This window comes from Monodelphis domestica, chromosome 3 (assembly GCF_027887165.1).
Source record: "Monodelphis domestica isolate mMonDom1 chromosome 3, mMonDom1.pri, whole genome shotgun sequence".
NCBI classification, from domain to species: domain Eukaryota; kingdom Metazoa; phylum Chordata; class Mammalia; order Didelphimorphia; family Didelphidae; genus Monodelphis; species Monodelphis domestica.
In genome coordinates this window covers 9,967,367-9,981,589 of record NC_077229.1, presented here as the reverse complement: position 1 = coordinate 9,981,589, position 14,223 = coordinate 9,967,367, and the positions used below count along the sequence as shown (strand labels likewise).

Genomic DNA, 14,223 nt, shown 5'->3' with positions numbered 1-14,223 from the left:
TTAGTGTTTCTCAGTCTGAGCATTGAAGTTTAAAATATGATATAATAGGCGTGCTACTGCCTTTCACAAATTGTCTCCTTATGTGTTGGAGATTTTGTTCAGTTAAATTTTCAAATCTAATCACATCTTCTGCTATTTCAATCACTCTATTGAGGAACTTAGATGGATGTTCCCCACTTTCCTGTCTCAATTTCTCAAATTGCCCCCAAGAATCTGGTCTTTTTGAAAAACTTTTCATTGCTTCTAATTGATCTTCTCTGGCCTTTTTTAGATAATGTAGATTTTAATTATTAGATAACTCTATGTCTGTTCCTTCCTCTGGCCAAGATGTTAAATTTGGATTCTTTCTAGTTTCATCAATGAACTGTTGTTTTCCCCCTTTTGAAAATAATTCTGAGAGAAGAAATGCTGTGTCCTGGAAATCTGGATCATAAAGCCTAATTGCTCTTTTAAATTCTTTCAAACATCTTACTGGTTCTGAAAACCAAGAAGGCATTCATTTTTTCAGACTTTCAAGGTCAGCTATTGTAAATGGTTTATGTGTTTTAATATCAATTATGCCAGTATCTGGTTGTAGACTTGTTTGATCTCTTAGTGGCAATATTGGTATTCCCCCTTCAGCCCGATCTATATTTTTTTCCTTAACTACATTGTTATTTTTAGGTATGCCATGTTGTGTGTTAATATATTTGCTACTTTGTTTCTCCTCAGTCAGTTGCTTAATCATTTGCTTTAATTGCATCATCTCCTTCCTCATGGCTAAAATCATCACGGCTATTTTATTATCTCTTGCTTTCCCCCCATAAATTAGACATACACCTTTTTCAGGCCATAGTACAATTGCATTAAGAATTTTTGATTAAGAATTTGCTCCAGCAAATGTGGGAATAAATGAAATCAACCAATTTACACTCATATTCAGCTATTCAAATCTTTCAGAGATATTAAGGAGAAAATAAATATAATCTGGAATCTTGACAAAAAATGAATTGTAAAACATATAAAAGAACTGTCCAATCCAGGCTAGATAACCCATGGCAAGTAATAGTTTCTTTGCCATCTTGTATCTTGAAAAGCCTTTTGCAACAGAAAAAATGTTTTTAAATCTGGCCCTTTAAGAGTTACTTTCTCCCTTCAGCAGGAGTGGTTTCTCTTGGCTGTGGTGTTGCTAGGCAGATTACTTGCACTCAACACTGCTTTCAAAATGGCTGCTTCCACAGTCACACAGGCTTTTGAAATGTATGTAGGCCCAATTTCTTTGAAACTTCTCTGGCACCTCCAACTACCTTCTTTTTTCCCAAATTCTTGACAAAATAGGCTGGAAAACCTAGCTGGCTCTGCCAAAAACTATAATATTCATTGGGAAAGAATATAGGGATTTGAAAAAACAGGGGATATGGAAGGTTTGTAGCAGAGTATGGAGGTGTTGATATGAAAGAGGGAATATGGCTGCCAGTGAGGCAAAGGAGAGAGATGCCCCCTGCCGAGAGGCTATGTTTTTGACCAAAATGGGGTGTCTAAGATTGAGCCACTTATGATAGCCTGCAGGGATGTCTTCTTCCTGGATTGCTGCCAAAGTTGCCCCAGTGCAGGCTAAACATGGACCCTCCTGAGGGAGAAGCCATTCCCTTGACTTTAGTCACCCAGTTAAATGATTGAACTGAGGTTCAGTTCCCTCTGTGCCCCAGAAAGAGAGTCCACTTCTCTGATTGCCAGAGTCTTACAAGAACCAGGCCAAAAGCCAAAATCACTGTTCTAAGTGCCAAGACACCTCTAAGCCCCAGTACCAGTGTGAATCATAAAATTGCTCAGACACTACCTTAGAAGATTTGATTAAGCTACATTCTCTACAATGGAGGTACTTGGTCAGGAATGTATTGAGAACTTTAAAATTACTCCACCCTGCTCAGACACTGCCTTAGGGGAAGATAAAGTTGAGAACTCCTGATGGAACAATGAAAGTCCCCAACTTATACTTATAGTGAAGCAAAAACCTTAAGCTAGGTCTATTTTTAGATACAATACAAAAAGGGTGTTAAAGCTTCCTCAGAGGGGAGAGAAGCTTTAAGGTAGGAAGATAGAGACAGGATAGAAGTTTTAGATACCACAAGGGGGATGACGGAGTCAAATTAGAGATATGAGGTGGCAGGAATGAGTCTTTATTAATTTTCCATGAGCCACAGCTAAGCTCTGATCAAAGGACCCTTCCGTAGGCTTTTACCAGTCCAGAGATCCACATTTAATACCACACAGGTCAGAGAGATGAAAGAGAGATAGAGAAGGTTTAAAGATGGAGCTTGGCCAGAGACCAAGCTCCTGCCAGGACAGCCATCAGCTAGCCTGAAGAGAGAGAGAGAGAGAGAGAGAGAGAGAGAGAGAGAGAGAGAGAGAGAGAGTGAGAGAGAGAGAGAGAGAGAGAGAGGCAGAGCTTGCTGGGCTATATATAATCTTTGATATGCAAATATACACAGTACATAGGGATGATTCTCATTGGTTAATGACAAGGTATAGGTGTGGTTTCTCTTAACCAGGTGAGCACAAAGAAATGTGTGTTCCCACCTAACCTGGGGGAAGCTGGGGTCAAGGGTCAGAGGCTTCCCCAGCCATGTGCAATACTGAGCATGCTCAAGACTGAGCATGCTCTCTTCTAAGACAATCTGTACATACCAACAGTTTCCCTTGCCTATAGCTAGGTGTGGACTGCTACAGGTGTTAAGTACCTTTAAAGGTTAAATTAATCACTAAATGATCAAGCAACTTACAAAAGGCAAGCTTAACAAAAGAGGTGTGAAGTTTTAGTCTACCCAGAAAAGTTGAGAACTAAAGAATGGTGTGAACTAAGAATGGGAAGTCCTAGGAAAAAGCATCTACTGTGATTGGTAGATGTGAAAATTTAGGGGAGGTGACATAAGAGAAAAATCTCTTTAAAAGGAAGCAAAGGAACAAGTTCAGAGGAATTAAATTCAGTTACAATTTGAATTCACTTTGGAGGCTAATTTCTGTTTGGAGTAGAAGAACCCAGCTTGAAGAAGACCTTGTGGTGAGTGATAAAGACTGACTCGCTCTCCCTTAAGGCTCAGACCTAGGCCATTTGGTGTAAGCCCTTCCTACTATTTTTTCTCTCTCTCTCCCTTCCCTTAATTCCTTCATTTTTATTAATTAAAATCTCCATAAAACCCAGCTGACTTGGATATTTTCATATTTGAGAATTTTCCCATGGACCACTTATTTTTTTTTATATAAATCATTACAGTTTGGCCAAAACCTTTACAGTGTTTTGGCAATCCACAGTCTTGGCAAACCCCACATTTTCACGGTTACACCAGTCCAGGATCCTGAAAATTCAGGACAAAGACATCTTGGACAGGAATTTATCATCCTTTATAGTCCTTTATTTATGGCCCTTCCTGGCCCTTCCTCCATTTTATGGGAGCCAATTGCAGTGTTTAAATTTGCTTTGCATGACTGAGATGGTCAGTCATTTCTGAGTTGTCACTCACTTTAGCAAGAGGCTTGTGGACCGCTCCTAATTAGTGTTAAGTATGGATGTTTACAGTTTTTGTTGATTAGTTCAAAATAGGCAAGGGCAGAGTCAGTCACATGTTCACACCCCTGAGCCATTTTAATATGAACAGGCATTTGTGTGTGTCTACATATTACATGTAACAACATATAGGAACATATGGCATATCTACCTCAGGTATCTGTGCATATTATCTATAAGCAGATGCATGTATATGTACTTGTTTGAGTGTGTATATATAAAAATATACATATGTGATCTCATTGCTTGCAAAGCTGTTTCCAAATATTATCCTCACAAGAATGACCTGGGAGGCAGGGCTACTATGATCCACTTTTACAGATGAGGAAACTGAGACCAGGAATGATTGATGTTTGCCCAGGATCGCACTAGGAGTGTCTCAGGTTAGATTTGAACTCAGGGTTTCTTGACTCCAAGACTTGCACTCTCAGCTCTACTCTTCCTGTTCTCATATTCCAGGAGGAACTAATCCTTTCTGCTCCTGCCTTATTAAGCCTCTGGGAGCCCATGGTCTAGACTGGAAGGAGAAATCCCTTTGGTTCTGGATGATGTGACCACATTCTCCCTCAACCTTTTCTGGGAGTGGGGAAAGCCTGGTCCTCTGAGCCTTCCATTCCACACATCATGTTCTAGACCAAGATATGCCTCCTCTGAGCTGAAGCAGACCGAGGAGATACAGGAGAGCCTGTCCTGCTCTGGGACTGGCAGCAGGAAGCCATTGACAGCTGCATCATTGGGAACAAGATGGCCTCTGAGGTTGGGGAGGTGCCACAGACCATGGGAGGTTCTACCACAACTGGACTGGGCACATGTCTATTGTCAAGATTCTTCTGCTCAGGCTGCATCCGGGTAAGAGAAACCAGGCTGGTTAAGTTGATGCTGGTGCCTCAGAACAGCCTAGGAATAGAGTGATCATTGGGACCATTTTATAGATGAAGAAACTGAGCCTGAGAAAGCTCCACTCCTAGTGCCAGTCTCCTGAGCTCACATTTGTCTGAGACCAGATTGGCACTCGGGGCTTCCTGACTGCAGCGCCAGCAGCTGGTCCATCCCCACTATATCCCAATAGGGGCGCTGATCACTGATGGGACTATATTGTATGGGGCCTGAGGCAGCTGTGGGACTGGTGAAGATCAGAGCCATTGTTAGGAGCACTGAGTAGCCTGGATCAAGAGCCCTGAATGGCATGTCTGTCTGGCCCAGTGCTTGGGGGTGGGAGGGGCTGGTAGCCTCTGTCTGGTCAGGTCTGGCCCGAGAGGGCAAGACTTGGGGAGGGTTTCCCAGGGTTTAGGTGTCAGGCTGAGCTCAGGGGACCCAGGACAAGGCTGGGTGGAGCTGTGGGTGCTCATCCCCGGGCTGTGCACACTGGAGTCCCCTCTGCTCACTCTTCATGGCTCCTCGAGGTCCATTTCTGTCACTGTCTGGAAGTGTGACCTCAGGCACATCATGGGACTTCCTGGAATGGGAAAGAGAGGGGGAGAGAGAGACAGAGAGAGAGAGACAGAGAGACAGAGAGAGAGAGAGACAGAGAGAGAGAGAGAGACAGAGAGAGAGAGAGAGACAGAGAGAGAGAGAGAGACAGAGAGAGAGAGAGAGACAGAGAGAGAGAGAGAGACAGAGAGAGAGAGAGAGACAGAGAGAGAGAGAGAGACAGAGAGAGAGAGAGAGACAGAGAGAGAGAGAGAGAGACAGAGAGAGAGACAGAGAGAGAAGAGAAGAGAAGAGAAGAGAAGAGAAGAGAAGAGAAGAGAAGAGAAGAGAAGAGAAGAGAAGAGAAGAGAAGGAGAGACAGAGAAGGGGGGGTTAGAGGGGAGAGGGAAGGAGGGACAGAGGGAGAAAGAAAGACAGAGGTGGAGATATACAGAGAGAGGGGAGACAGAGGGATGAAAGGAGGGAGAGAGAAGAGAAAGTGAGGAGAGAGAGGCACAGACACAGAAAAGGGGGCACAGAGAGACAAAAAGGGACAGAGACAGAGAGAGAGGGAGAGACAGAGAGAGGGGGGGGGGATGAACACAGAGAGAAAATGATACAGAGAGTCCTGACCGGCTCCTGGCAGTTGAGTGGGTGGGTAAGTGGGGCCAGGCATGAAGCAGAGCCTGGGCTGGGTAGGAGGTTTTTGTCCCACTTCCCCACTGAATGCATCACTGTGGGTAACGATAATTACTACCACTGCCATAATATGCCAGACAGAAATAATCGGCTTCATCCTCAGGCTGGACGTTGCTGATGGACAGGAATCGGTTTGTCCCAGATCCGGAGCCAGAGAAGCGCTCAGGGATCCCGTCGCCCCTGCCTGTACCTCCATCACTATAGACATACAGGAGGTACCGAGGGGGCTTTCCTGGGCTCTGCTGGTGCCAATAAACAGTCCTACCACTGTACCCACTGCTCAGGGTGCAGGAGAGACTTACTGTGGTCCCCAGGGCTGCAGAGGCAGAGGGAGGCTGAGTCACCACATCCTGGGAGAGGGAGCCTGCAAACAGAGAGACTCATTAATGACCCTGAACAAGGAGAAAGCTAGAAGGTGCTTTGAGATCCTCCTGAGAGGCAGGAACAGGGAGGGAGGAGGAGTCCAAAGGGGAGGTCTGGGATGGTCCTGACCTGAGCAGAAGGTGAGCAGCGAGAGACAGACAAGAGGCCGGGCCATGGTGAGAGGACCCGAGAGCTCAGCTTCAAAGAGCTCCCAGCTGAGTCTGGCCTCTCTCAGCTCCCTCTTATTCTCTCCTGGTTACCCTGTGATGGTGGCTGATGGGCAGGCGGGGATTGATGCAAATCTGGGCCTGCTACAGCCTCCTCTGGACCCCACCTGCATCCTCTCTCGGGGTCCCAGGGGGGCAGCACTTCATGCAGGGTGTGGGGCTTGGAATCACTTGGCCCAGCCCAGCTGAGACATAACCCAGGAGGGATCCCCAGGCCTTAGAGCAGTCACAGGCACAGCCAGCTGGACTCATCCCCTCCCCCAACACCTCCAGGCTCCCCAGGCCCTTCCTGCCTGCCCAGGACCAGCCCCACAGTGTCCCCTGCTGGCTACAGGGCCCACATCCAGCCCACAAAGAGGCAGAGCTCAGGGCCCCCAGGCAGAGGAAGGTCCCTGCTGCCTCTTCTGTTCATCCCACCCAAAGGTGGAGTCTCCCTTGAGCCCCAGCCTGAGTCACCCATAGCAGCCCCTGTCCTCAGCCCCTTCCCTGGTCTGACCTCTTGCACTTTCCACTCTTTTAGCAGGCACTGATCCAAGCCTGGGTTCCAGGGATAGAAATCTTGGCCTCTCTTTGGGCAAAGGTTCTCCTTCCCTGGCCATAGAGCCTTCCCAGAGCCCACCCCCTCCCTGCTGCCCCATCCCATCCTAATGGGACTCCTGGACCTACAGGATACTCTGCTCTCTGGGCCAGGCCAGCCCGTCCTGTCTCCCATTCTAATGGAGCTTTGCAGGCCCAGCTGGGCTCAGCTTCCAGGCCTTCTGTGCTTTCTTCCCACAAGCCCTCTCAGAAGTCACAGGGCCTCTGACTTTCACCCAATCAGTGGACCAATGAAGCATCTATTTGTTTCTCTGCTGTGTCCCAGGCACTGTGGAACAGCAAGCTGACAGGCTGGACCTCCCTGCCTCCCAGAGGCCATCCTGGAGGGGCCACCATCTCATGGTACTTCAGGATCCTAAGGGCTTACCCTCCTTTCCTGGCAGATGCTTGGGCAGCCCCTCATTCATCAGTTTTGGGTAGCCTCTCAGCTGATCCTGGGGCCATTAGGCTCAGGTTTCTTGGTGTTCTTCCCTCCCATTTCGGGTCTCATTCCTCCTAATCTGGCTCTGAGTGCATCAGATCAGCTGATTATTGTCTAGACCCGAAGCCCCTCAGACTGGGTAAGTGCAAGAGGGGAGGGAGGGTTGGAACATGTTCAGTGGGTGCAGGTGAAGCCACCCCTCCATCCCACCTCCCCACCCTAGGGAGCCTGCTCCTACAAGGACCAGAGGGAGGGAAATGGTTCCTTCCTGCTCCCAGTTAGAGCCTGTGATCATGTCCTGTCACAGGTCTTCTTCCCTGACAGATGGGTGTAAATCTTGAAATCTCTCAGACTTGTGAATGTTAAAAATTTCCCCATCGGGGAATTCTTAATTGGAACAAATTCCCTACTGAGAAACATTCCCCATTTTGATGTGAGAACTCGCCAGGATCAGAAATGGGAGGACCTCGATTCCACCCATACTTAAGACTGCTTTAGGGGAGAAAACTCCTTGCTAAACAATGAAAGTACTTGGACCCATGCTTATGGTGGGGCAAGGAGTTCTTTGAGCCAGGCCTGTTTTTAGAATTGATACAATGAGATGCTAGGTACCTAAAAGGGTCGGGCAAGTTTTCTCTTGATGAGATTAGTTGACTCAGCTGTGTTTTCTCTAGTTCAGTCTTACTGAGGAGATTTGTCAATGTAGCAGGAATTTAGATGGGCAGTCCTTTAGAAAGCATCTACAGTGATTGGTAGATGTAGGGACTTAGGGGAGGTGACATGGGAGAAAAACCCCTATATAAGAAAAAGCAGAATCTCTTGAGGATACAATCCTTTTGGAGGATCTCTGATGAGGATCGCTTGGGAAGAATCTCTTGAGAGAGGCTCTGGAGAAGGGAAGCTCTTGGAGGACAATCTCTAAGGAGGTCTCGCTGGAAGGCTCTCTGGTGAAGTCAGCTGAGATGGAGCTGGCCTGGTGTCACTAGAATCCTTGTTTAGGCAGACCTTGTGGTGAGTGTTAAAAAACTGACTGACTGATTCTCTCTCTTAAGACTCAGGTCTAGGCCATATTTCCTTGAGGCCCTTCATAATTATTCCTTTCCTACTCTTTCTTTCTCTAATTCCTCATTATATTATTAATTAAAAATCTCTATAAAACCCAGTTGACTTGGGTATTTGAATAATTGGGAATATTTCCCTGGTGACTACCTTATATTTGATTTAAAAACCAAGACACTGTAGTGAAACATTTTTTGCAGTCAAATTTACTCACCCTCTCTTATATCTATCACAATTTATATCTTCCACTATTTTAATCACTACAGTTTAAAACCTCAACCATTTCAACTCTAACATGGGGAAGAAGAGAACTTTTATGATTGACTGAGGAGCCAGAGACAGAAAGCCAATCCCCAGCATCCTCAGCCAAAGAGAGTCTGGAGTTCTTGTCCTTCCTCCCTGGATGGGGGTGAGGAGGGAGGTGCTGGGAGCCCCAGGTTGAAGGGAGACATAGGTTTCCCCATGGGAGGCCAGGAAATTTCCAGGGAAGGAGAAAATCTGTACTGTCCTTTGAGGTTGTTATTTCTTATGTTTCCTAAAGGCCATTGGGTAGAGTTACTGTTGATGAGGTTCAATAGGTAGGAATGATGAGCTGCTGAGGGACTAAGCAGCAGAGAATTGTAGCCAGAATTGTAGCCAGACTAGTAGCAAGAAAGGAGCCCAGGGAGCCAGGCCAGTGATCTTTGGTGAGAGGCCTGAGGCTAGGCCAGACCTGATTTGGAAGGAAACTGAATGGGATTGACATAAAATCCAATGTGTTTCCAGTTGGAATCCATTTTTCCAAAGGGGTGAGACTGTAGAAGGGAGAGAATGAGTCTCTAGATATTGAGGAGAAATATTTGGAACCTCTTTATTTTCTAGATTATCTCAATAAATATCATTTTATAGAAACAAATTGTGTTCATTGGCTGATTAGAAATGTAACAGTGGGGAGACAAGCAGAATGGGAGCCTGAGTCAGTACAAGTTGAGAAAGACAAGCACAAGACTCAGGGACACCCTCAGAACCCAGAGAGAAATTAAAGACTTCAGGGAATGCAGGAGGTGAGATGGAGTTCCTCAGACCCTTATCCAGAGCTGACTTTCCTGGTCAGGAGTCACCAGGAGGAATTGATGGTCCCTTGTGTCCCACTGCATTATCTGGACAATATTGTCATACATGGTAGGGTCAAGATAGCTCAGAGTATGTTGGTGAGTCATTATCTGCAGGTACCAAGTCCCTGACCCTCTCAGGGGAAGTCCTCCTAAACACCAGGAACTTCACATTTTGGATGGAGTCATGGTTCTCACTCTTTCTCAATCCACAGCTGTCCAGGGAAGGTTTCCCAGCCCCAGAAGAGGGCAATGAAGGACAGCCTCAGGGCTAGTGAGGTGTAATGGATGCTCAGAGAGAGACTGGAGAATGGGAAGAAGAGAACAAAAGAGAGACTGACTTGGGAAGAGAGGAGAGGACCCATATGTGTGAATCTTAAAAATGACTCAGACTCTACTTTAGAAGATTTGGTTAAGCTATTCCCCTATTTTAACAATGGAGATACATCAGGAACGTGTTGGGAACTTTTAAAATTACTCCACCCTACTTAGAAAGTGCCTAAGTGGAAGATAAAGTTGTAACTCCTGATTGAAACATGAACGTCCCCAACTCGTACCTTATATGTAGTAAAGCTAGAATCTTAAGCCAGGTGGTCTATTTTTAGATCTAATACAAAAAGGCGCTAAGTGTCTATAAAGGTTAAATTAGTACCTAAAAGGTCAAGTAACTTACAAAAGGCAAGTTTAACAAAGACCTTCGAAGTATTCAGAAGATTTGTTTTAACCAGAGAAGGTGAAAACTGAGAATGGGCAGTCCTGGGAAAAAGCGTCTACTGTGATTGGTGGAATTGAAAATTTAGGGGCGGTGGCATGAGAGAAAATTCTCTTTAAAAGGAGGTCAGTTGGGGGGCTGTTCGAGGGAGCTCGGCAGCACCCAGAGCTCCGGGGCTGACTCTGTGTTGTCGCCAAGGGGCACCATGGGCACGGGGTACAGGGGGAAGTTGGCCGCCGCCACCGCCTCCTGGGGGTGGGGTGGGAGAAGTGTTCCAGGGGAGGGGGCGGGCGGGCGAGCGGGTGGGGGCTCGGCTGGGGGCAAGGGCGGGGGAGGGAAGCTCTCTTGGCCCTGGCACTTTTTTTTTGGGTGCGGCAGCCGCGACCCCTCCGCGCGGATGTCCCCGATTCCCGGAGCGACAGCAGCCGCTTCCTAACCTGGAAAGAGGAATGCCAGCTCCGGAGCAGACCCCTTTGGTGGAGGAGGGGCTGCAACAAACTAGCGCGGAAGCCTGTACAGACCCAGGCAGGGAACCAGAAAGTACAGCCACTAGCATTCTTGCCTCTGTGAGGGAGCAGCATGAAGTTCATTTTCCATCGTCACCTACCGGAACCCTTCCTTCTCTTCCCAACCGCTACCTCAGTTTGGAGCTTCAGTTTCAGCGACTCACCAGAGAGCCGGAAGTGGAAAGACAACTTGTTGCCAGTCAGCTAGAAAGACGCAGGCGTGGAGCAGAATCGCCGAGCATTGCCGGCACGAGGTACAGACCTTGACAGCTTCATCTGCATACGTACCAAAGTTAAATATTTGATTCGTTTAGCAGAACCATAAAAAATGTTAACGCCCTCATTGCTAACTTACAGCTCTGCATCTGATGCTCAAAATGCCTTCTCGTTACTTACCCAGAAAGGCCTCTTTACGAATTGTTTTGTTTTCTTGACAAGCTTTAACATCACGTGATCCCCTCACATCTAAATGGAGTAGTAAAAGCCGTTGGACTTGACTTCTCATGTAGACACAATAAATTCAGTTTTCTTTGGTTAAATAATAATTGTTTGATAAAGCTCCATAATATTTGGAGATCCAGGATTGGAAGTTTCTGTACACAAATGCATTATTCTAAGGGGTCGGGCTTACTTAACATTCGTTTTGAGAATTCCCTGGTCATTCTGAAGAACTCTGCATTAAGGTGTATATATACATCCTTCCACTTGTTTCATAAGCAAGAATATAGACAAACGGATTTCCTGTCAACAGTTCTTCCACAAAACTGTTCCTGTGTCATTGTTCTCCTGGATGACAATCCCCCAATCCCAGCCATCTCTGTCAGTAAAGTGCCTTTTTTCCATCCTTACAGTTCTTTAGAAGTCTGCCTGGCAGAGTTGGTTTGTTTGGTAAATAATTTCATTCTCCAGGCTGTCTTTACTACATTTTATATTATTAATTTCTTGCAAATAAGCTTGATATCTAAAGCATCTTTGTGTGTGTGCCTCGGAACAAAGTTCCTTGTAAGAATTAAGTTCTTGGACTTCTCCATTGGTGGCGGTGTAATGTCCCTGAACAATCTGCAGGGATCCAGGAGAAAAAACACCATTCATAAGCAGAGGACAAACTGAGGGAGTGGAAACACCGAGGAAAAGCAACTGCCTGAATACTGCGGTTGTGGGCACATGACAGAGGAGAGACTCTAAACGAACACTCTAATGCAAATACTATCAACAAAGCAATGGGTTCAAATCAAGAAAACATCTAATGCCCAGTAGACTTAGGCGTCGGCTATGGGGGGTGGAGGGAGGAAAAGAAAATGATCTATGTCTTTAATGAATAATGCTTGGAAATGATCAAATAAAATATATTAAAAAAAAGAATTAAGTTCTTACATGTTTACATAAGTATTTATGCACATGTGTGAATTCCATCAAAGGTATGAAATGAAGGAAAAGGTAAAGGCGTATATGAGAGCATATATGGGGGGGAAATGGCACATAGAATATCATAGTTTGGTTATAAGAAGATAACTCGTGAGTGGCCAGAGGTCCCAATAGAAGCATGGCTTGGGGAGCCCCTCTTTCCTTTGGCACTGCTTTCTGGCCAAGGGCTGACACTTTACCTATCATTGTAAATTAAGGTCCACTAGCCCATACCATGAGCCCTGAAACTTTGCTTCTGTACCATTGGGAATTACTGTTTTTCAGGACTTCTTATCTGCTATAGTTGAACACGCCTATAAGTGTTTTCTCCTCTAATTGACATGTTACCTTGCTTGCTTGCAATCTGGTTTTCACTCCCTCATTTTACAAATGAGGAAACTGATGGTCAGGGTACATAGGTGACTTTTTTAATGTGCTATCATTTTTATTTTGTATATATTTTTCATTTACTTATTTTTATATGGTTTTAATGGTTTTCTGCCATTAAAACATAAGTCTTTGTGACAATAGACTATTTTCTGCTTCTGTATCTTTACTTCCTCATACATGGCAAATATCAGGTACACAGTAAATTGTTAAATATGACCTGAATTTTCAGGTACTGTCTCAATACAAAGCCTTTCTTTAATGCCTCATTATGGTAGGAAAGTGACCCTTGGTAGTCGAAGGTAGCTATAAATAGCAGAAGCTTCTGAGGACCCTACTGAGGTAGAAAGGCAAGCTTTGATTACAGGCCTCCCATTAAACTATTTCCAGGAAACAGTCGATGCACTTCCCCACAATGGTAGTCATCAGATGATAGATTTCTCTGGTCACAATAATTCATGAAGTCACCCTACTTTAGAAGGGTTTCAGTATGCCCCAATAAGTGGAATCATGCTTTTTGTAAAAGTTACCTATCTTGAACTTTTGAAATTTAAGCTATTACCATTTAAAGTAGATTTAAGCTCATCTAAAATTACAATGCTGTATAAAATCCGCAGCGCATTTATAATTAGTGTTAAAAATAAATACCAGATTATATTATAAAATGAAAGTAATTTCTCTTAACATTCATTAGCCTAAACTTCTGATTTTTACTACGTAGAATCATTTTTAATTCCCTTCAGTTTTTTCAAGATGAATAAGTATAACTAAATCAATAACAAAAGTATGATATTTTTCCATACAAATTCAATTTTAAGAAGAGAGGAGAAATTTTTTTCAATTCTGGATCACTTTCTAATTGATTTACTATTAAATTTAAATATGTTATAACACTGTATGAATGTTAACGAGTAATATAAAGTTGAACCGAATTCAAAGATTCTATTTTCCATTATCTAGTTTACTAATTTTATAGAACTTGTGAAAAGTTTTAAATAACTATAAAATATCTTTTACATTTATTAACAATCTGTTTGTGTAATATAGAGTTTGGTCCCATTTCCATTTTAATTTTTTTAGCTACAAAATATATAGTACTCAAGCAGATTGTGTAACATATACTGTACACCACATTCATTTAGATATTCAACTTTGGTGTGTGGGAAGGAAAGGATATTTTGGTTAATTAAGCAACTGTCATTTCTTTAGATCATTAAAACGTCACCCTTGTATTTCTACTTTCTTCACAAATATTTTTCATTTGACTTTTCTCCAAGTGTTGAGAAAGATGTCTGTTTACGTAAAGACACTTTTTCTGCCTTATTTCCTTCTAGATAAATATATTTAAGAGCAATAGACTAGAGAATACTGTGGTAATGAAATGAGGGGAGTTTTGTGTTGTGTTTTCTTTTTGATTCCTAGAGACATCCACCAGCATACGACTATTCTTCTACCACCTGTCAGGCTCAAAGTTAGAACCCAGTGGCTGAGAGACACCTTCTACATCCATGTACTTAATTTCTGCCAAAATTCTTCACTTTTGCAACAGGAAATTTTATTGTGAATGATGCTGTCATTTGTACCCAGGAGTTTCCCTTTAAATTGAAGATGTTATCAAATTACCAAATAGGACATTTAATAATTATCTTTTTTATATATTTATATGAATTCTACTTCAGCTATTCATGTGAAGGTTATTTTTACGCTGAATATTATCCAATATATCATTTTATCCCTCTATATACGCACACACATAAATCCTCACATCTTTTATTCATGTTCTGATTCACCTCTGTACTGACA

General features: G+C 44.0%; 1 gene segment (V, D, J or C); it reads right to left on the bottom strand.

Moving 5' to 3' along the window:
• Positions 1 to 5,685: 5,685 nt before the first annotated feature.
• Positions 5,686 to 6,191, bottom strand: LOC103098212 (immunoglobulin lambda variable 4-69-like). The segment is given in 2 exon segments: positions 5,686 to 6,017; positions 6,146 to 6,191. Coding segments are annotated over 2 exon segments (378 nt in total).
• Between the last annotated feature and the right edge of the window lie 8,032 nt (positions 6,192 to 14,223).